This window comes from Convolutriloba macropyga, chromosome 4, assembly GCF_964194025.1.
Source record: "Convolutriloba macropyga chromosome 4, txConMacr16.3, whole genome shotgun sequence".
NCBI lineage: Eukaryota > Metazoa > Xenacoelomorpha > Acoela > Convolutidae > Convolutriloba > Convolutriloba macropyga.
In genome coordinates this window covers 59,784,858-59,808,820 of record NC_134471.1, presented here as the reverse complement: position 1 = coordinate 59,808,820, position 23,963 = coordinate 59,784,858, and the positions used below count along the sequence as shown (strand labels likewise).

The 23,963-nt window shown below is 35.7% G+C and overlaps 2 protein-coding genes across 2 annotated transcripts in view; both read left to right on the top strand.

Moving 5' to 3' along the window:
- The window catches only part of LOC142337795 (UDP-N-acetylglucosamine--dolichyl-phosphate N-acetylglucosaminephosphotransferase-like), a 246,605-nt gene that overhangs the window by 95,152 nt on the left and 127,490 nt on the right, over nucleotides 1-23,963 (top strand). The gene's annotated exons all lie outside the window — the stretch shown is intronic.
- The window catches only part of LOC142338574 (uncharacterized), a 29,657-nt gene continuing 6,616 nt past the window's right edge, over nucleotides 923-23,963 (top strand). Inside the window, exons 1-6 of the mRNA XM_075388374.1 lie at nucleotides 923-1,613; nucleotides 10,779-10,935; nucleotides 11,986-12,116; nucleotides 13,269-13,289; nucleotides 14,785-14,898; nucleotides 19,435-19,682. Of these exons, the coding sequence (XP_075244489.1) occupies nucleotides 1,391-1,613; nucleotides 10,779-10,935; nucleotides 11,986-12,116; nucleotides 13,269-13,289; nucleotides 14,785-14,898; nucleotides 19,435-19,682 (894 nt within the window). The 5' untranslated portion in view covers nucleotides 923-1,390. The remainder of the gene's footprint in view (nucleotides 1,614-10,778; nucleotides 10,936-11,985; nucleotides 12,117-13,268; nucleotides 13,290-14,784; nucleotides 14,899-19,434; nucleotides 19,683-23,963) is intronic.

Sequence of the window (23,963 nt, the reverse complement as noted above, 5' to 3'; positions counted from 1 at the left end):
GGAACGCAAAAAAGTGTGTCATGAGTTGGACGAATTCGCAACAAATATGGCAATTTGTCAATAAATGCTGCAAAGACGATTCAGATCGAAGAAGAAAAGCATTTGTTTTCCTTCAAAATGGCGTATCAATATGCCACGGAGACCTTTCGCTTTCTGGCATAATCTTGTTTTTAACGATGATACTGGAGTGCACATCTCCAGCGACGGAATTGTTCAGTTTTTCCGAGAAATGTTTCGAAATTTCTTGAAAATAAACACAAAAAATATGAGTTCAGACGAGCGATCACTAAGGTTTTGGGTTACAATACAAACCGATGGAGCGAAAATGCTTTTTAGGTGTCAAAACAAGCTAAGCGTTGTCGTTTATTTGGAAATTTTGGAAAATTACGAAGAAAATAAATGCATTTTCAGGACCTTACCTTTCAAAAAGATATTGTTCCCGTGCATAAATTGAAGATTAACGGCAGGTATTTTTTCGAATTAAAGGAGTAGAAGGTAAGGTACTGGAATGGACAACATACAGTCTAGATCTCAATCCTATTAAAAATTTATGGGCGATTTCGAAGCAGCGATTACGGAAACAGACAGTTTTTCCTGTAAAAATTCAGAAGAAAAAATGTCTAAAATTTGGCACGAAATTGATGCAGATCTCATTATTAGAGAAGGAATTTGAACCCAAAATGCTCTTTTAATTGATATTTGTAATGTGGAAAAAATAGGTGTACGTAGCTTTTTGGTACCATGGTTATCCAAAAATTGAAAATAGTTGCAGAACTCATCAATGATCACAATTTCAACTTTGGCAGAATATATATTATCACACTTTAAGTTCATTTAGCAAATATGCTTCAAATACCAATTTAGGTTGCCGTAAATGACATACTATTAGCTTAGTTTGGTTAACCAAGTCATCGTTATTAATATGCAACGAATTGAACTAAACGATCGTTTATAACCAACGCGTTGGTCGACATTTAACACTGATGAGCTAAAAACGTCAGAAGCCTTAACAATGTTGAAATTTGTTGCAACATTTCGACCTTTTGACTTTTGGTCTGGTTCTGCACAAATTTGAATGACAGGAGTTGTTTTGACGTTAAATGACTCTGTGCCCAACAAAACGACTCAAATAATTGAGAAAATCATCTCGACATTGTTTATAACAATCTACGCAGAAAAAAAACTTCTAAATCAAGATTCCTCTCCAGCAATTTGCGTGCCAATGCGGTTCGTGTACTCCACTAGCCTTCAACTTCTTTCCTGATCTTGAAACGTTTCATAAATTCCCTAACATTTGTGCTGGGATTCAAAATTTCTATCATCAATCTATATAGATATAGAGAATTCGATCCTATCTTTTACCCAGATTAGAAGATTCTGATCAACCATCATGTGTTTATCGAACACTCCTTGTTGTTTACAAGTTTTCCTACTGGTGTTATGGACAACTCTCTTCTTCTCTTCCATTCTCGTTCTGTTCATTCACTCCTCGTTTGATGAGAAGATGGCAGAGTACAAATTGGAGTACATTCTAGGGGAGAGAGACGAGGTCATTCTGCCATTTCCCAGACTGTTCTGTGAGAAATTATACGTTAGGAGGACCAATGACCCAGGTTATTAGAATTTGATACCTCAACTAGTCACAGAGCGTACATAAACTCCGCCAAAATACAATTTTCTTGATTAAATTTATTTGAAAATGTCAATTTTTTTCGCGATCGATTAATTTGGAATGCAATTTCAAGTGTGTACAAAACCTAAATTAAGGTCATGGTTCAAAATGGCTTATGAAAATACCCACCCAGGCCATTTTCACTTGTAAAAGTACCGAGGCACTCCATAGCCGCCTAAGATCCAGACTTCAGCCTGTTGAAAATTTCGGTGCTCGTTAAAAAATCCTTATGAAAAGATCCGCCCAGACCAGAAAGACATATGATTCAGACTCTGGTTTGTTCAAGCTATGAAAAAACTATGGCAGACAGAAAAAGTTTATGTTCCCGACTTTGCCGCGTTCATGTTTAAAAAAAGCCCATGATCAAGACTTAAAAAGATTTTTCTCAAAATGAAATATGTCAATATTTTGCGTAAATTTCTGTTCTGTCTTTTTAAATTTCTGTTCTATCTCACTTCACAATGCGGAAATTTGTTACGACAAAAAAATTTGGAAAATGCTAAATGTGCATCAGATACGCCTGGAGAAAAGTCTAAGTAAAAACACAAAAGTTTGTCTCTTCATATAAAAAGTTCGATAATTTTTCTCATATCTGTGCAATCGGACCTATACAAGTCAAAGTGATATGGCGCGCTATTGCTAGGATAACATTCACTGTGGAATGGAGACGTTTATGATAAGTGATATAGCTTCACTTTTTGCAAATTAATGGAATGTTTCTCAAAAAATTCGTCCTATTTAAAAGATATCATGTGACCTTCTCGTAGATCCGCCTAATGTGCCAATTTTGAACATACTGTTTTTGTAGTATCTCCTATTCATAGGAATTGTAAATCACCAAGCAATTTGCAATTTTTCTTGTGTTCTTGGACAGTAAAGAGTGGTCATGAAAAGTTATTAATTAATATTACACACGCAATTGCTTGATTGTATTGGACACTATTATTTGTTCTGTGTACCTCCGGTTTGTGTAGTGGAAGCCTATGTTGCAAAAGTTGTTTAAAAAGTGTATGGTGCAGACTTTAGCTCGCGTATTGTGAAGTTTTATCTTGTTTGTGGGGCAAAAGTGGCTCGTCTATGTTGCAGATTTGGTGTGTCTATGGTGAAGACATTGACTCGACCTAAAGTGCCTAGTGTGTTTATTTTGCTCGCCTTTAAGTACTTGGCGCTTTTATATTGCCGTTTAAAAAATGCGACTCCTATACATGATTTGAACGCACCAAAACCCTTGTGTGCGTTCAACAAAAGTTCGCGTCATAAACGAGGACAAAATAACGCCTCGGAAAATTTCGCAGTTGCAAGTCTAGATTATGTTTGCTGAAAATTGGAAAATATCTCTGATCATTATCCACTATGTCTGTGTTTGAAAGAGTGTAAAAATTAGTGATAACATTTCTTAGTTGCGTAGTCTGATTCCATGCTCACTATCACTGATGTCCTTTGTTAGCGTAACTCTCATCTACAGTTTTATTGGCGCTATTGTTAATAATTAGTTATTACATTTTTTTTATTTTTTTCAGTACCTGATTTCCACGATCTGTTAACAACTTATCAAAAACACAGAAACAAAAGAAAGCCAAATAGATCACTTAGTGGATAACATTGCAAACCTTAAATGCATAAAAACTGAGAAAAGTAGCCTATTTGCACCTACTCATATCCTAGCTCCTGTCATTTAGTTTCTGATTGCAGTCGTAATTAATATATAAAAATTGAAGAAATTGAATTTTAGTATGAAAATTTTTGTTGCATATTTTGTTAGGAACTTAATTACATCAAGTGTGGAAATTGTTTGCGCTATCTGAGTGTAGAAATTGTTTGCGCTATCGATTTTTGCGAAAAGAATGTGAAGAAGTATGCAAATTTGATCACTGTTTTTCACAGTTAATGTCATGTTTTTCTTATGTTAATAATGTCCAGTTAAACGTTAAACATCGCGAATGCCACAAAAATCTAGCCATAGAAAATTTTTCTGAAGTTTTAAAAGATATACTGAGAACATGTTACCTCAGACAAAGAAAAGCCATGCTTAGAGAGGTACTTTTGCATGTTCTCCTGTCATTGGTCAACTTTTTTATTTATTCGCTTCTAATTTTTATTTTTTTTAAAAAAAAACTGGATAAACCGTGAGCCAAGTCATTGTTGTGCATGATCCTATACAAAATCCCACGACTAAAATTGTTCTTGCCTGAACCTACACAATAAAAAAATGACAAAAAAACTTTTATTGTCAAGACAGTGTATCTCAGTGAAATTTATATCGCTTAAGATATTATGAAATAAATATTGAAATTGACAATCTCTTTTCAAAAATAGAATAAATTTTAGGGGGGTTTAAACTAAAATATCAGGGTTTACTTCAAAAAAGTTATTTTGGTATTCTATAAAATGTTCATGAAGCAGTTTTTTCACAGACCTTCACTTAATGGTGGCAGTCAATGGATAGATAGTGCACATTGATTTTTGAGAACAAAAAATTCAACTTGAATTTTGCAAACGACTCCGACAAGGACACTGTTCTATTTTCAGATGTTCTAATATAATACATCTTGAAGGTCAACTTGACAGAGATTCAAATTATCTTATTGTATTTGTGCCATATTAAGCACTTCTGTTTTTTTTTTCAATTAAACGTATTAAAGGTACAATTATTTTAAGCCTATATTATTAAAAGCAAGTTTTATCATTAGATAAAATTTGTATTATCTTGAATCTTGAATGAAGAATCAATGTCTTAAAAGATAACAGCAGAAGTAATGCCTATATGGTACTTGACAGAATCAGATACCGTATAAGTTTATAAACTAAACTAAAATAAAGAATAAAAAGAAAAAGACAACAAAAAGTGTTATACGTTGGGGTGGAAAAAGAACTCAAGCTCAAACTACTACATAATATCATATTTAAAAGCAAACTCGAACTAAAACTCTTTGTCTCACTTGGTGCAGTGATTTTTTTCACTAATTCAAGTTAAGCTGCATGGTAGACGGAAGGTTTGGGGTTTATTCCTCATTTAGTGTAATTTATGAATTTATAAACTCTCGGACTCTGTATTACGCCTTCACGTGCCATATAGACGTTATTATCAGATATTACCCCATGAAATGTCTTAGGTAAAACTTGTACGGATAAAATGCATTAAAATCTAATCAATGCCGAAGCTCAAATTTGAGCCATTTTACACCAGTTAAACCTTGCTTTAATTAACAGAATTTTTGCCGCGAGATTTTAAATTATTTTGCGTTCCATGAGTACTGAAACAACAGATATTTCAACAACATTTAGCACCAAAAATTAGTAAATGAAGAATTGTCACTACGATAAGATAAGTAGGCATAGTGTTCTTCAAGCATGTTTTTCTTGTGTTCCAGGCAAAATCGTTTAAATTGTTTTTTTTTCAAAATACAGAAATATGCTTCAACTTAAATGAAATTAGCTAATTGTTTCTCAGCGCTTTTCAACATTCTTTCACGGAAGTGAGCTCTGAATTAGCTCTGGGATGAAAAATCTAATGTAGCTGAGAAACAATACGATGACAAGAAAAAAACTTTTTTTAATGTTGGGTTATGGACTTTCGCAAGCGGAATAAAAAGCGTTTTTAACTAAGTAAAAGAATTAATTTCTCAAAAATGAGAGAATAACAAAATGATATCTTACAGTAGAATTTAGAGATTTACAGGAGAGATCTGATTATTAGATCAAGATGGTGATTTGAATTTGGGGATGAAAAAGGACTCAAAAATCAGCTGTACATATACCCATTATCAGTGTGAAAAAGTCAAGATACAAAACTAATCCTAGCACCGTGATTTATAGTGGGGGTCGCAAGGGTTACCCAATATGGTTTGCTTCTGCAAATCAGTCGCAAATGGAACCATAAATGGAATGCATTTGCACTTTTCTAAGAATTCATTCACACTTCCGGAGATATCATCATCATTTAATACATGCTGGGAAGATTTTACATCACTTAATGTAACTCTAATATTAGTTATCTAGATTCACCAATTTGAACCGAATATTGATTCTCAGCACCATTTCTTGACGATTCATTTATATAATTTCTTTGATCGAAGTCATATTGCTTGTCTTTCTAATCTGGTAAGTCAAACTTTCTTTCTGATTCTCACTAAGTTTAAGACTATAGTTTGATCGATATTCTAACACCCCCACTCAGACTTGAGCTGATTGCGTAGAGTCTGCTCCCATCAAAACTGCTCTGAATGTTTCCACTTTCGAAACGGGTAAGGACTTTGTGAAGATGTCCGCTGCCATTTTGTCTGTAGGGACGTAATGAATTGAAATAGTCCCATCCTCCGTCTTGTCCCGGATGAAGTGAAACTTTGTTTCGATGTGCTTGCTCCTTTTGTGCATGACTGGGTTTTGGCAAAGTCTGATACAAATTTGGTTGTCTTCTCCAATTGCCATTGGACGTTTCTGTTGGATGCCAAAATCCTCTAAAAGTTGTTTCAGGTAGAGTGCTTCCTGAACTGCTGCTGCCATGCCCTGATATTCTGCTTCTGATGAAGAAAGAGCAACTGTGGCCTGCTTCTTGACACCCCAGCTGAGTGCTGCGCCACGTCCGTTGAGCTTGAAGTAATAGCCCGTTGTTGATTTTCTGTCGTTCACGTCTCCAGACCAGTCTGCATCACTTTCCCCCACTAAATCATAACTAGCCTCTTCTGTGTAAGTAAGTTTTAAACCTTTTGAACCTTGAAGATATCGCAGAAGTCGTTTTCCGCACATCCAGTGTTGATTGGTAGGTGCATTCATGTGTCTGGACAGAATGTTGACTGTGAACATGATGTCTGGCCTCGTCTGTTTGGCCAGATACAGAAGTGATCCAACCAAGCTTCTGTAGATCCTCTGGTCCACTTCTTCGTCTCCATTCTGTGCTGTCTGAAAATTCAAATTCAAATCAGCTGGAGTTCTTGAGGGTTTGCATTGATCCATTTGAAACCGCTCAAGCATTGTTTCTATGTAGCGTTCTTGGTCGACTGTGACTTTGCCCTCTTCTTGTCTGATTCTAAGACCCAGAAACCAGTGTAGTCTCCCTCTGTCTTCCATGTGAAAGGTTGCTTCTAGTGCCTTCTTGACATCAGAGACCACTGTCATACTTCTTGATGCTACTATGATGTCGTCAACCCAGACCAAGATGAAGGTGTGGTCCTCTGCCTCTGATCTTGCAAACAAGCAGTGATCGTTCCTGCTTCTGGTGAACCCCTGTCTCAGTAGGAAGTTTGCCATCTCTTTGTACCAGTTGTTAGCAGCCTGTTTCAAACCATAAATTGATTTATTTAGTCGACATACTAACTTCTCCCCATCTGATCCGCGTTTTACAGACTCCTGTGGCTGTTCCAGATACACTTCTTCCTCGATTGGTGAGTGCAGGAAAGCAGTCTTGACATCAAATTGGTGCATCACATGGCCCTGCTTCGCTGATAGCTGAAGTAGAATCCTGTATGTCTCTGGCTTACAGGTAGGCGCAAAAGTCTCAAAGTAGTCCAGTCCTTCCACTTGTTTGAAGCCTTTCGCCACATAGCGCGCTTTGTATTTTTCCACTTGACCACTGGGTCCCAATTTCACTTTGTAGACCCATCTGCCCGGTATGACGTCCCTGTCTGTGAGTGGTCTCACTAGGTTCCAAGTCTCGTTGTCTTGGAGTGCCTTGACCTCGTCCTTCATTGCCCGGTGCCACTGGACCCAATCGTCACCTTGCTTGGCTTCGTAGACTGTTTTGGGTTCCACATAGTCGCCCTCAGTCACAGCCAGCAAGATGGGTCCTGACTTCTCCAAGAAATTGCGGAACATTCCTTGCTCATGTCCCTCGTCTGGGCTCTGCTCTGTCCGCGTGTTCCAGTGCATCTTCCTTGAAACCAACTGTCTCTAACTGTGAGAAGTCTTCTGTGTCACTGTCTTCCAGGGACTCTGAGTCTCTGTGACTCCCTCTTGTTGCAGTAGATCTTTCATCTAGTGCTGTTTCTCCAACATCCGAGGCCTCTTGTCTCAGTGTTGTTTCTTGAGTATTCACGCTCCCTGCGTCATGCCACTCCTCCTTTATTGCAGTAGATGTGTCCTGTCGTTCTCTGTTGTCATCATCTTGATGACCATCATCTGGGTGCCAGATTCCCAGTTTCGACCCATCATCTAGTAGGTCAGCCGTTTCTTTGTTGTCAGGGATTGAGCCCACTTCAGACTCCTTGATGATCACATCTCGAACTGCCATCACCTTGCGTGTGTTGGGTATGTACACCAGGTATCCGTTTTCTCCTTCAGTGTAACCCACAAACTTTCCTTCCAGTGCCTTGGGTTCAAGTTTGCTGACTTCTCTGTCCCTCTTCCTCATGAAGACTGTGCAACCAAAAATAGATAACTTACTAATTCAAAGCTTAGGTTTTATACCTCTCATCAGCTCTGCTGGGCATTTTTCTTCTCCTCGTCTCACAACCAAGTTTCTGATCCTTGCTGCGTGAAGAATTGCTGCTCCCCACATCATCTTGGGAAGTCCTGAGTCAATGAGCAAACATCTTGCCATCTCCAGCAGTGTCCTGTTGCACCTCTCAGCTAACCCATTCTGTTGTGGCGTCTCTGGTATGGTCTTTTCCTGTAGAATGCCTGCATCTAAGCAGTACGTCTTGAACTGCTCTGAGAGAAACTCCTTCGCATTGTCTTGCCTCAGTTTCTTGGGCGTCCCCACACAGAGAACAAATTTCTTCAGGCTGGCCAGTGCTTCACTCTTTGCCTTAAGCAAGTCCACAAACACAAACTTCGTGTACTGGTCTGCAAACACTATGCAGAACGGGAACCCTGACAGTGACTCTACTCTGAAAGGTACCATCACGTCTGTGAACACCCTCTCCAGCTTCTCTTCTGCTTTGATCTTGGCCAATGCACACACATTGCATACATAATCGAGTTCCCCCACTGTCTCTGGTGCATCCCTGACCACATCCGCTTGATTCAAATGACCCAATCGTCTGTGACATTTCCTTGCACTGTCAAGTTTCACGCTGTTGGAACTCATCTTGAATTCTAGAACGCTGCAGGGTAAGTAAAACAAATTATTTTCTTGTGTTAGTTTTACCCGAGTTCCCTTCTGGAGTTTCATGCAGCTGTTTCCTCTCTCGAAAGTGAAGCTATGTCCCCACTCCGTGCATCTTGAGACTGATGGGAGGTTTGAAGAATAGTCCGGCACACACAGAACATTTTTGAGTTCGCATTGGAATTTCCCTTTGTTTGAGGGTATGCTGATCCTCACACAGCCTCTGCCCACCACTCTGGAAGCCTCTCCGTTGGGATTTCTGACCACTGATTGAATGGGCACAAAGTCCAGGAACGCATCGATGTTCGTCACTATGTGATCCGTACAACCACTGTCCACTAGCATGCCTGCTGTCTTCCACTGGGTAAGAGCTGCCCAGCATTCCTCGTCTGGTGTAGCCAATGTTGGACCCATTGCCACTGACTCATGTTTGCCTCCATCTCTTTGTCTCTTGCATGCCCTGTCTAGGTGACCCTTCTCACCACACTTGCTGCATTGTGCTGTCTCCTTCTTCCTGCAGTCCTTGGCAAAGTGTCCAGGGATCCCACACACAAAGCAGTTTCCTTTCTTGGGTCCCCTCTTGAAGTCACGCTTCACTGCCAGTGCCACTGAACCACTTTGTCCCTTGTGTCTCTGCACCGTGCTCTCATGAAAGTTCTGCAGCCTTTTCCTCAACTCTGTGAAGTTCGTTGCCGGGTTGAAGCTTTCCTGTATAACAAAACTTTCATACCTCATTGGCAGACCATTGAGGACCAAGGCGTTGAAGAGGGTCTCTGAGACTGCTTCCCCTGCTTCTTGTAGCCTTGTGAGCAACTCCTGTCCTCTGATGAAGAAGTTGTCCAAATCCTCAGAATCCTCGAGCTGCAGTCGAGCAAGCTGTGCCACTAAAGTCACCACTGTCGGCGTCTCCACGCTCTGAAATCTCTCTTGCAAAAGCTTCCAAGCCTTTGCTCCATCTCCAATGCCGTCATCTCCCACACAGTCATGTCTCATCAGCATGAGGGTTGTTGCAACTAGAGTCAGTGCCAGATGGCACCACACATTGTTCCGTTTCTCCTTGATGTCTGCAACTTCCTTCTCATATGCATCCTTCAGCACCTTGTTGTTCTTCTTTTCATCATTGGTTGCCCCATTGGCCAGTGGCGCAGGCTCATTGGGTTGCTCCTCTGTCCCCAGTAGTGATTTGTAGATCCCTTCGTCTGCATCATCGCCACAAATCTTGTGCTCCAGATTGGAAAGTCCTGTGCCTTTCCTGTGTAGGTCAGCAGCTTCACTGTCTGTTGATCCATTGAAGTTTGAGCAGGCAAAACAGTTGTGAAAAGAAAAGGTACTAAGCAGAAAAGGATTATGACTGTCAACAACAAATTAGTTTTGTTTTGGAAATTAATTTTATGACTTAGAAAATTGCTGGGCCCATAACCTGTTGGGTTATGGACTTTCGCAAGCGGAATAAAAAGCGTTTTTATCTAAGTAAAAGAATTAATTTCTCAAAAATGAGAGAATAACAAAATGATATTTTACAGTAGAATTTAGAGATTTACAGGAGAGATCCGATTATTAGATCAAGATGGTGATTTGAATTTGGGGATGAAAAAGGACTCAAAAATCAGCAGTATATATACCCATTATCAGTGTGAAAAAGTCAAGATACAAAACTAATCCTAGCACCGTGATTTATAGTGGGGGTCGCAAGGGTTACCCAATGCAAATCAGTCGCAAAGGGAACCATAAATGGAATGCATTTGCACTTTTCTAAGAATTCATTCACACTTCCGGAGATATCATCATCATTTAATACATGCTGGGAAGATTTTACATCACTTAATCTAACTCTAATATTAGTTATCTAGATTCACCAATTTGAACCGAATATTGATTCTCAGCACCATTTCTTGACGATTCATTTATATAATTTCTTTGATCGAAGTCATATTGCTTGTCTTTCTAATCTGGTAAGTCAAACTTTCTTTCTAATTCTCACTAAGTTTAAGACTATAGTTTGATCGATATTCTAACATTTGACAATAGTTCTATTCGTGATTGTCCTTTTGCGTTTTCATTTAGAAGTTGGCCTGTCTGGAGATGGGTGCATATTGAAAGCCAGAAAACCATCCAGTGGACCCAATGAGAAGATTGTCTTGGAGGGACCTAGCATACAGTTGAATCCCAATGGGAATACAGTGATCGCCCAGACTATGAAACCTGAGAGCTCATATCCAGGGTATGAGACACGATTTCCCCAACGATTTTGATTTTTTAAATTTTTTGTCTGCAAACACTTAGTGACGTCCATAAATCTCACAAGTCTGTACCATTACGCCCCCCCACCCCCACAAAAAATTATAGCCCCCTCATGGCGATTACAAATTTTAAGATTCAATTTTTTCTTTTGAAAAAAAAAAATTGAGTTGCGTCTCAGCTCAAATAGTATATTAATTCTCCCAGCAAGCAGTTTTTTGATTCAATGTCAAACTGTTTTTTTATAAATGTGAATATAAGTTTTGGGGTGGTTCGACAGTTCCAACAACTTGAAAAAGCCACCTCTCATCTATTCTAAATCAAGTTTCATGAAGTCCAACTTCATCTCTATATTTCAGATACTCGCCTTGAAATGTGAGGCTCGAGCAAAATCAGTGCACCGAGTTTGAATAAATTTTTGCCTCATCAAATAAGTAAACTTTGTCCTTGTTTTAGACCGGCAATTGTTAGCTGACAACTTCTGGTTTGTTACAAATGAAACCAATTCAAAAACTTACATTTGACAATACGATTGTATCCAAGGCAATAATAAATAGTTCAATGTCACGTACACAACAAATGGTCCTATAACCGAAAAGTATTTCAATTGTATTTTTTTATTGTATTTTACACTTAATTGTTTGAAAAGTGTTATTTCTTCGGGTTTTCAAGTTTTTTATAATTACCTAAATGTTAGAAATCTCAACAAAAGCAGATGAATGGGTGACAAAAATTAAAAGATTTAGTTTCGAATATCGGATTTAACAAGCGCACTAATCAAAGCAAAAGTTCAAAAGCTTTTTATGCCTCCTATAGTTGATTTTTCGTCCTATTTCTGATTATAAAAGTTTACCCATCCTTCCGGCCCCAGGCAGTTAGTCCTTTCACTTCTATGGCTCTCATCCATCTATTTAGATTATCAAACAGAATTCATTTGCAATTTCTTCTAAATTTTCTCGCCTTTTAAATGTGCCGATAGCTACAGAACAACGAACGACTATATCTGCAAATTTAATAATTTCTGTTTGTTCAGATTCTTCAACCAGTACAATTCCTCGTATGGCGTACAGTACTCAATTTTTGTCTCTTTATCCGAGTACTCACAGACTTCAGCGACAGTGGCCTTCTTTGACAGCTACAAAGATGTCGAAAAAGTTCTCAAGTAAAAAGACGTGCACCAAATCAATTTTTTAATAGAGATGTTCACTTCTTAGGAGCCACACTAAAAAGACCACACCGAAACTAAGATTCGACGTCCCATTTCAAAGGGTCAACCATTTAAGATTAAGAGAGACCCTTCAAACCATGAAATTGTCTCCTCGAAACAGTTTTGGTGAATCGCATGCTTAGAGACTATCAAGGCGTACGGTTCTAAGAGTGCTCCTCGGTCACTTAATATCCTCCGGTTGGTGCCATTTTATCCCGCGTTTTATGCCGTTTTATCCCGTTATATCCCGTTTTATCCCGCTGCAAACTTCCTTTGAGAGAAATTACGCGATATTTTCCGTTATGCGTCTAGTACTTTATGCACCCAACCCCTTTATAACACACGTGTCATTACATTACAAATTAGTATGTAAAAATATGGCGCGAGCTTTTGGGGGCTGAAAATAATATGAACCCACTAAGCTGGGGGTTCACAAACGGAAAAAATATCAATTAAAAACAGCTTTTTCAGGACAAAATGTCTGAAACCGTGGTTACCACTCTCAGTTTGTTCCAACCTAACCCAATTTTAGACAAATAGAGCTATTACGCATTTTCGCGCATTGTTGTGCTTTCACACTCTGTTTTCATTCTGTCACTTCAGTTTTAGTCTTTTTGCTACCTGAGGTACTCTAATGTACTTTTGCCACTAATTTAGTGCGTCTACTGTATATTCGGTTTTTGCATTTTATTTGTAACTTCGCCCAGCGTAATGTCTACAAAATATCGATCGCACCGGGATTAAAGTCATGAATTAAAATCATTGCAAGGATCAGGGTCAGGTTTGGTCCAAAAAATGTAATAGCTGTGAAAAAAACTTTTTCACCGCAAAGCGCCCGCATCTTTAAGCGTTGAATGCGGAGAATTTTTGCGGTTTTTAGCGGTGAAAAAATTTTTTCACCGCTTAAACGATGAAAAAATTTTTTCACCTCTTAAAAGTTTTTTTCACCGCATTCATTGAACACAAATCTTACACTTTTACTCAAAAATCAACGCAAATCTTACATCTTTTAGCGATTTTTAGAGATGACACCTCGACCCGGGTGATAATAAAATAGTTGCGGTTTATTCAATTGGAACCGAGTGAACATCTCTTCAAATCCTTTCGGTCACAAAACGAGACGCAGTCATGTAAGTAACATATTATCTATTTTGACAATTATAGATTCAATAAGTTCGTGGTCACTGAAGATGCATCAGAGTAAAGCTGTTTTTTCTTGTTGAGAAAAGTTGACAAAAATCAATTAAGAACTATTTTTAGATTGACAGAAGAACGGGTTATCTTGATTACTGTTCCTCAATTTCCTATCCTACATCTAGCTGTAGTTTTTCAACTTATTCAGAGTCAATATCACTCGTAGTAACATTGAACAGTGTTTTTGTTCTTGATAATTTTTGAGTAGCGAGGGACAGATAGTAAATATATATCAGCTCTAGAATTGGGTAATTATTTTTTGCAAGTTTTTTGCGCTTTTTTTTGTCTACGGTCAAAACTGTTGAACCACTCACAGATCAGTATCGTTAAGAGTTGCCCATATATAAGAGTTGATGAACAGCATTTGAAAGTAAGCTGGAAAATTTTTTTTTGTTTTGACTCCAATCAGCTCCGCGCAAATGTTGACTTCTCGAAAGATCCTTTTTTGGCTATAAAACCAACCCTTATCCGTAGAATCAGATCATTTATGGGCAATGAGCATGTCTGAGCATTTTCTGTGCCTTTGCAAATCAGTTATTTCAAATTTATTTTGACCGTCTTTTTATTAGTTTTTTTACAGTAAAAGAAAACGACATGAAACGGCAAAATTGCGGTCCTAATGACAACTGATTTTCACAGAAAGACTGTGTCCTTTTAATTGATGCACAAATATAGTTGTTTTCATTTTTTTAAGGTTTTTTTCATCGTAAAAGAGAGGGCGCCTTTTAAACAATAGGCAATTTTCATTGTTTTTAGTTTCTCCATATTTACATGCCATTTTGTGCGTAATTGCAATGCATAAAAATAGGGTTCTGTGATGACCGAAACGAGACGCAATTTTCAGAACAAGTGCAGAATAAACTAGCCTTTGATTTTTCAATTGAATTGATCTACTCCAAGAAAACTGCTTTTTTGTTGGCCTAGATAAAAAAAGCTGAAAATGGACCAACTTTGAACCGTAATTTTACAGCTTACCCATAATTTTCTGATAATGGAAACAAATTCTTTAAAAAGAATAGAGAAGATAACTTATTCTTTCCAGCAGCTCGGTTTTTAAAAAAGATTCTGCTTTTTAACCAAGAACGAAAGCTCAATCAGAAGATCGTATTATTCCTATAAAAATCGTTTGATACTTTTTTCCAATGTTACCTTTTCCGCAGATAAGAGTCTTTATCGCCCCTTTTAAGAAGCCCTGATCTGCTTCTTAAATTTTTGATTACTTTTTGATTTTCCATCAAAATTAATTAAGAAACAATCTTGGTTTTGAAAAGCAATTTTCAATTTTTTTCTGATAACTTCTGACAATTTGATAGACTAAAACTAGAGAAACCAAGCAATTCTAGAAGTATCATGAGCAGCCCTCTATTTCTTATAGACGTTTGTTTGACTAACCTTGGGGCGTGAATTTTAGTGAGCAGCTGTGTATTTCAGGTGCTCACTGGACTGATTCGTTCCTGCTTAAACCTGGACGTAGCTTGTCTTCGGATGCACCTGATGATGATCCAGATGTCAACATTGCGGTCGTCTGTCCCACTATTCAGGATGGTATGAACGTATATTAGTAGTCTTTGACAATGCGACAAAAAATTGACAGGGTTTATAAATCATAGGCTTCACATATTTAACGTTATACACTCTAAAAAAAGCTCAGGTAAATTTCCTGAACCGTATTCAGGTAATCTCAAGTTTGGGTGAATTTCAGGTGTACAATCACTTGAACCGCACCTGAACTCAAGTTCAGGTAAATTTTTACCTGAATAAGTTCAGGAGTAATTCACCTGAAAAAAATTTTTTCAATGCAATCAGCAATGAAACAACAAAATCTTTGTTGTTCGAAAAACTAAACTATAACAAAAATCATTCAAATTGTAGGGGACACAACAACACAAAAACTAGGGGACACAACAAAACATTTGTGCAGCAATGTCCGACGATTTGTTACTGTTAATAAAGACGACTTGTTATTAACGACTTGTTATTAAGTTACTGTTAAAAATATTATAAAATTTTCCCACTTTTCAGCCTTGCTGTTGTTTTAGCGCAGATATGCATTTTCCTGACCTAATCAGGAGTTTCAAAGAGTTTCAACACATGTAAACAGGTTTCAAATTAAAAGTTTGAAGTATACGAGTGAAGTCATATATTTATTACTCGTCGAATAAAGTTAAATATACCTTCAAAAAAGCTTATTTCACCTAAAATATGCATGTAAAAATACTGTTCCTCAACTGATCTTAACTTACTGTTAAGGTATATATGCCCTAAAATTAAAAAATTTTAAGGTAAATTTAATTTTAACCAGTAAGGTGAAATTATGACGGCAGCTAAAATAAATTTAAGTTAAGGCAGACAAATGCTTTTCGACGTATCTAGTTATTGATTTTTGATATCAAATTTTCCGTATCTTTTTAGATTTTTGGTAATTTTCCCGTTATAGTCGTCTCGCAAAAAAAGAGTTTATGGCTCTCTAGTGGGCTCTACGAATTGTAGTCCTTTGGGCTAAGGGTATCGTAGTAGGAAAAACTGCTTTTTGCTATAGCCATATATTGCTGGCGCACATAGATATTGTTAAGGCTGAGCTTTTTCAATGAACAATCTTTGAAAACTAAATTAGCAAAAGAAATACAATAGGATGTCAAGCAAATTTTAATGCTACATTCTATCAAAGCCCATTCAATTTGTTCACGCTATTCAACATACTTAGTAAATATAATTAGTAAGAATATCATACATGAAGTGAAACAAGTACTCAATTTCGAACTACCTCACTTAATCAGTATTGCGACGTATATACGACTTTAGAAATTCTTCACTAAATTTGCTCAGATTCTTTACGATTAATTTGTGAATCGAATTGTTGATACAGTAAATTAGTTAAAACTTACTTACGGTTAACAAAGTTCTTATGACATCAAGCTTACACTGAAAAAGTGATGTTACTAAAAACTGCTGTCATTTCCTTCACGCTAGATAATCAGGCAGTAGTCCCTGCGTTTGAAGCATTATTTTTTTCGGCTTATTAGACTTATTTCTCAATTTTATTTATGTATCAGAGTATTCACACTTTTTCTCAATTTATGCACTTAAATAAATTGTATAAATTTTATTGATAATTAACAACAGTGTTGCACAGAGTGTTTCTCATTTCCTTTAAAAGTCTTACCAAGCGTTCTTTCCATAATTTCGAAGTAAAATGCACTTTGTAACATAATTGAGAGCATTTAAAATATTTCTTTTATTAATGGAGGATTTCACTTTTTGATGTCTAATTGTAGTTGTCAAATTGAATATTCTTAAGTATTCTTAACTATAACTCAAGTTAAAATCATTGTCAAATTTTCACAGAGATCACTAGTTGATCTCTAAATAAGACATCTTGCTTACTGTGACATCGCCTTGCAATTATTGTTGCTTAAAAAAGTCTTTCGAAAAGTAGACGTCACATTATTGCTTTAATTATTAGTTGGTTATAAAACTGAAAATGTCAAATACATTTGGTCCTATTAAATTACTGAACAAACAGTTCATTCAGATCATTTCACTCAATTCTTTTGCTTTTTTGTTCCGACCCCTCCTGAGGGGGGAGGAACTATATACTCAACTGGTTTTTTTGTTCAGTCAATTTTACAGATTGATATTTCATTGTAGAAAGTTGTGAGTGGTATCATTAAAAGGCCCGTCCATCGTAGAATATGGTATTAACACATTTTCTGTGAATATTGTTTGCTAGAGAGAGTTATCGGGTTAAAATTTTTGTGATTAATAGACCGATTTGCGTTATATTTATTCAATTTTTCCGGAAATTTTGCCTAATGTTTCGTAATTTTATTGAATGATGTACAAAATTGTTAGCAATTGTACAGTTGATTCAAATTTTAGAGACAAAAAAGTGTTGTTTTCCATTTTGATCTAATTTTTTAATTAAAATGTGGCTTAGTATATCCAAATTCAGCCTTTTTCATCAAAAATTGCTCGAAATAAGACTTTTTAGTTCACTTTGATTAAAATTGCCGGAAGTACAGGCGAAAAATTAACTAATAAAATCTTTTCAAACTACAAAAGGAGCTAGTCCCACTTCCACTTCAATTGAGAGTAGTCTGGAATTAAGATTTTGCCGTTTTTTGCTAACTTTACTCTATGATTATCAAAAACGCAGCATTTATTTTTGATCTTTCAACAAACAAATTGCCTAGATCCATATCACTCGAAGCAATTAGGTGTTCTTATTGGACGAACTGCAATAACAGGGCAGGTTTTTGTCCAATAGTGGACTGCTACGATCCAAAAATTTTTCGAATTGCAATCAATCGGTCGGTCTCTTTTTTAAAAAAAAAAATTGATCTTTTTTATGTTAATTAAAAAACAGAATAAATCAAATCAAAATTTGCTGTTAATAGATCAAATTGGCTTCCAATTGGAGTTTCAAATTAATTTTTCTAGTATCTTTACTCGAAAGATTATGGTTCTTTTGACTTTCATAATTGTTTGATTTTTAAATAAATGATGGCCTATTGATTTTTGCCACTATATTTTTTTATTTTGGTCAACTTGTAGCTTAGTGCCAGCAAAGAAAGAATGCTTTTTCTTCATCTTTTTTCTGCTGAATTAAAATTTAATCTTTCTTGCGGTTTTACGTCCTAAGTTATGGATTTCTGGCATTGATACTACTAGATTACATTTTATTTTATTTCAAGGCATTGGCCCAGTTTTCAGGTTTTTTCTTGTTTTGTCACATTATCGCATCATTTACAATTCACATATTACTTTATTGGCGTTCAAAATAAGGCACAATGGAACATATGAAAGTCTTTAAGGGCAAGGATTGTGGTTTTCGACACCCCTTTCTCAGAACTTTTATTTGAATTTTTAAATTTCTCCTTCTCTTTAACTGTCGTTTTAGTCGTATGAAAATTCCCTAATAATGACAGGTCTCCTTGGCTTTTTTCGGAGGAATAATTGAGCCTATTTTCTGATTGGAGTAAATAGCTGATGGATTTCAAGACTTCGAAAACAATTTTTTTCAAAAACTGAAAAAAATTTAATTTTCGCATTTTTTTGTCTATTTGTTGCCTAGTTTCGTTAATTACAGGTCACAAATAACATTATTGTCGTCGAGGGAAGGTGTATTGCACAAATAAAAAATGTTTACCTAATTTTGACCTTTCTTCTTTTTTATCTACTTGTTACCTATTCTCAGTAATGAGAGGTTGCATTCCACATTATTAGCGGTCGTGGAAGGCTCAATTGAACATATTGAGGGGAAAATTTGGCTCTACGGCTTTGACATTGTTTTCTCGCATATTTTATTAGATTTTTTGTTTGTCGTCTCTATTTGTGGTTCTTTTTGTAACCGCATAAAAAATTGAACAATGACAGGTCTCAATGCCCTCCCACAGAGGCGTATCAGATCATAAGAATGTTGGATGTTTTCAATTGCTATTTAATAGTTTTCATTAGTTTGAAATTATTTTTTTTTAAAAAAGCATATTTTTCATTTTTGCTATTTTTGTTATTTTTTGTCTAATTGTTACCAAGTCTATTTATGGAGTGGTCCCATATCTTTTGTGGTGAAGTACAAGTTGTTTTGTTTAGTTTCAGTTTTATTTGACGCTATATTGCTCTTGTTAATAATTTTTCTTTTAAAAAAAGGACATAAATTTTGGATGTTATTAATGTCTGTTGTTATTATTGTTTGATTTTGTTGTTCGTCTTGACTTGTTTTCCTAATAATGGCTGATCTCATCAATCTAATGTGGCATTTTTACTCCATCGAGTTATTGTGTTGGAGGCAATCTTTTTATTCATGCACATTTTTTGAAAAATACTTGAATTTGCGGGGGTTTTCTATCGGTTCCTCATTTGGTAGACCATTATGCTAAAATGTGGATGAGCGGGGTCGGAACTTTCTGTGCGAACGCACATTATCGAGCCTCCTTGTTCGCTCTAAATTTAAATGGTGATCGATTTTTTTATAAATGCAAAAATTCTTCCAGTGTTTCCCAACGACTGAGGTTTTTAAGAAGTATTCAAAAAGTGTCGATTTTTACTTCCTGCCTAGTTTCAAATATTTTTTGTATTCAGCCGTCCTTGATGGAACAATCTCTCTGAGCGTGACCAAATACAACACAATTTTGTCTCAAAACATGATCTGCCCTTTTGACTACTCATCCTCATCCTCCTCTGATGGTGATGACGTCAACAATAACAATCCCATAGACTTCACGTGGGACTGTGTGAACAAGCAGGATGTGGATAGAAATGGGAATTACAATTGCACAGTAGTCATGGATTTTACTCTGGCGACTTTAGGCTACTTCTCTGATCCTATGGTAACTTCACCTTAGGAAAATTTTAAAGCGGGCAAATTTAACAGAACTGTGCAAAAATACGCTGAAAACTGCTCACATTTCATTCAAAACAGGTCGCGGGGTCTCTGAGTAGCACAAAATGTTCCAACATGCCACTGAAGACTTTTCAAAGATGATTCATTTGACTGAGAAAAGGCTACCTTTAGATTATCTTTAAAAATTTGAAGGAAAATTTAACGCTGAAATATATCTAACTATCCAATGACAAATTGGTTGAAACAGGTTGAAGAAACGAAAATAAGAGTTCTGAAAGCAAAATTTTTGGAAAACCAATTACGGAATAATTTGTAGTCCACAAAAGCTTGTAGATTATTATTTTACAACAAATTCAGTCAGATCTTTCAAAGTAGAGATATGATATCGGTACAAAAGATCTGCCAGTTCAGTGGTGCAATAATTTTAAAAAAGTATAGTTTTTCATTCTAACCTTTATGATTTAAAAGTATCCTAATCAATGGTATCGAAGAATATTGCGATAACCTCTCTGTCTCTCGATTTTACAAAAATGAAATAACTAAGACTCTTTGGAAAAACATTAAGAATATTTATCATTATTTTAGCAAAGTGTAGTCAAGTTTTTTTTCCGAAATTGAAGTATTTTATATACTAGAGTTCATATATTTTACACAGTCTTTATTATAATATGAAGCAATGGTTCAGTAAGTTTTGGACAAATTCCAATAAATTAAATTGTGTAAATAACAAAACCAAAACTATCTTACACACAGAGCAGTAAAAGTAGAGTTTGAAAACTATTTGTTCCGACCCACTTTAGTGGGGGAGGAACTATATACTCAAATGGGTTTTTTTTTCAGTCAATTTTGGCCGATCGATATAATCATCGTAGAGAGTTGTGAGTGGTATCATTAAAAAGCTCGTCCAGCGTAGAATATGAAATTAAAAAGATTTTTTCAATTTTAGATTTTTATAGGGAGTTATCGAGGTTTAAAGTTTTGTGAATATTTGACGTAATTCATCTGTTTTTATTCACATTTTCGGTATTTTTGGCCTAATTTTCGTCAATTTTGCTAAAATTTCGTCAAATTTTCTGCTATAGTGTTATTGATTTTATCTCTAAAGATACAGTAGGTTTGCTGAATTCATTGATCTGAGTTTTTTGGCCAGAATTTTCAAAAAATTTTCAAAATTCTATTTTTTTTTGTGACCAAATTTGCTTTTTTAGCATACTTATCTTAAATTTGCTGGAAGTAGATAGCTTGAAACAGCGGCAATTTTCTTTTTAAGCTGACAAACGAGCAAATTCTACACCCGCTGGCTTTGCGAGTCTTCTGGAATTAATATTTCGCCAGTTTTATGCAAATTAAAATTCGATAACTATAAAAAATGCATTTTTATTTTTGACAAAGTGAAAAATTTTGTTCAAAAATTGATCTATTTCAAAACCATTTGAAAAGAAGAGTATTTTGTTAGACGCGTAGTAACATCTAGGATGATCTTGATCTCGCCATCTTGAGCTCACGAGACTAAATTGTTTAGATTTTAATGGGGCGCGGTTTTTTTTCAAACTTTTTCGGATATGTAAAAGTTTTTTATGTAAACTTCTTTTACTTACAACAAATTCAAATTAGGGCTCAATGAGTGACAGATACCATTCACAAACAACGAGGCCCAACGAGATTATAGCTTGGTTTGAGAATAAGCTAAGGGTTTTTGTGGCTCTGACCAATTATTTTCGTAAAAATTTTTTATGTTATTCACTAATTTTACATTCATTTGATTTTTCAGTTATCTTTTTTGCAGTTAAATGACGTATTGTCCCCAGTCAAAGATCCAATCATTTCTTAGGTTGTTTAAATCAATCTAGACAATTCTTTCAGTTGTTATCTAATGTCTGTTTTGACTTTGAATATAATTGTTTTAAGAAAAAATCGGTTAATTTTTGAACTTTGCCACTATTTTTATCTTATTTCTCTCGACTTAGCGCACAAAAAGAAACCGATTTCCTTTGGGTTATAAATTAGTAATCGTGATGGTCCTATGTTCAACTAAGGGTCTCTTTCTCTTTATACAACGCGTTTTCTTTAATTTTTTTTGTTTTTGAGCTTAATTGTATATTTTATGTGTTCGTTTTGTTACCTTGTTAAATTATCGTATTACTGACAAAACCAAGTGAAAGAAAGCTTAGTAGGGAAAAGGCACAGCGTCGGAAAAAAACGTATCTGCATATGTCAATTGTTTTAGTTATATAGTTTATGCTTTTTGGGCTGCGACACAGTTATCTCGCAGTTATATAGTTTATGCTTTTTGGGCTGCGACACAGTTATCTCGCAAAACAAAAAATTTAAATGGAATTTTTTTTGTTTTTGCCTATTTTTGTCATTTTTTGTTGGTGTACAATATATATATATATAACCATATATCAATCAGTCTCAATTGCTTCCCCAGGACATATAACTCAACCTAGTTAACTATTTCAGTTTATAGCTGTGTTTGTTTTAATGACTTTAAAACTGAAATAAGAAAATTTTTTTCAATGTATCCGCTTGTTTTCATTTACGTAACCATGTAACTCGATCTCAATATTTAGAAGTGTCAATTACTTTTGTTGGCTCAAAAATTTTTGCGCTTGGTTATACGTTGTGATCTTTTGCTTCGAGCATTATTTTCACAAAAAAATTTTGAGGTTTTTATACTTAAATTTTTGGGTTTTTCTTTTTGTCATCTCATCGTAGTCGTCCTTTTATTAAGAAGGCTCGCCGATGTTAAAATGAAGAAAAAGTGACAATTTACAGTTTTTGCAGGCGTCATTTTGTAATTATAGTTCCTTGAATAGTGTGATCTCGTAAAATTGTTTGAAGTATTGGCTTTAAATATTTGTTGTTATTTTCAGGCCCAATTGGCTTCCTGAGGTATTGCAACTTAATCCATTACTGTTTGTTAAAAATTTAAGTCTGCTATGAATTTTTAAAAAAATTATTTTCAAAAAATATATTTCGGTTTTTGAGCTTCGTCATTTTTTTAAAATAGTTTTTTGGTCAATTTGTAGCTCAGTCTCTGTAAACACGGGTCACAGCCCGTTTCCAGCGGACTGAAATTTGATCTGTATGACAATTTTAGCTTCAAACATTTGTTTTTCGGCTTTGTTACTACTGTTACAAAGAGGACAGGTCTCATATTTTTTCTAATGAAGTTTAGGTTGAATTTTGTTTACGTTATATCTGATGCGAGTTTGACTTTATGATTTTATTTATTATAGCCATCGAATTTTTGGTCCTAAATAGTGTTCGTTGTTTGATAATTTTTATTGTCCTTTCTAGTAGTCCTATTTTCAACGACGTTTATCGGCCCTCTAGTGTGGCATTATTGTATTCGGTTCTACTTTTTTCACCCCTATTCATTTATCCCCCTATCTTTTAACCTCGATTTATTCAGCGCTCTATCATTTAACCCCTCTATCATTTCACCCCTCTATCATTTCATCCCGCCAATTAGCAGTCGACATTAAAGCATGTTTTGACATAATTAAGTGGATAAACTAATCACACGCTCGTTTCTGGTAGTTTCATATCAAAAACCACGGGTCGCTGAGTCATGGCCATGGCCCGCGAGGCATGGCCAAATGATTCTATTGCTAATTTAATAATCATTATTTTATAGAAAGATTAAAATCGGGGTGAAATGATAGAGGGGTTAAAGCATAGAGGGTTTAAATGATACAGGGGTGATAAATTGGGTTTAAATGATAGGGGATTAAATGAATAGGGGTGAAAAGGCGGTACACGATTGTATTCTATTCGTTGTTTATTGAACGATATGTATGTTGTTGAAGGTTTTCTAACTCTTCATCCTTTGGTAGCCAATTAACTCAGAAATGTGGATGAGCGGGGTCGGAACCTTATGTGCGTACGCACATTACCGAGCCTCCTTGTTGGTTACATTGTGAAATTGAAAACTTTTTCACCAAAGTTCTTCGCATACCCCCTATTTTATTTTTTAACGAGATTGCTTTTACTTGATTACTTTGAAATATAATAAAACATTAGAACGTCAATTTCAGCTTTAAATACAGATCTTCGGGAAAGTGCTGAAATTAATAACCTTTCTTTTAAATTCGCTTCTCGAAAATATATGGTTTCATAAAATTGCGTCTTTTAAACCCGAATTCCAAAAACTTTTCATTTTTGCTTCCCATTAACAACAACTCGAAACTGTAAAGCGCAGAAAACATCGACGGAGTTAATTTTAAATTCGAGAAAACTTTTAAAAAGCCGTTGATAGTTT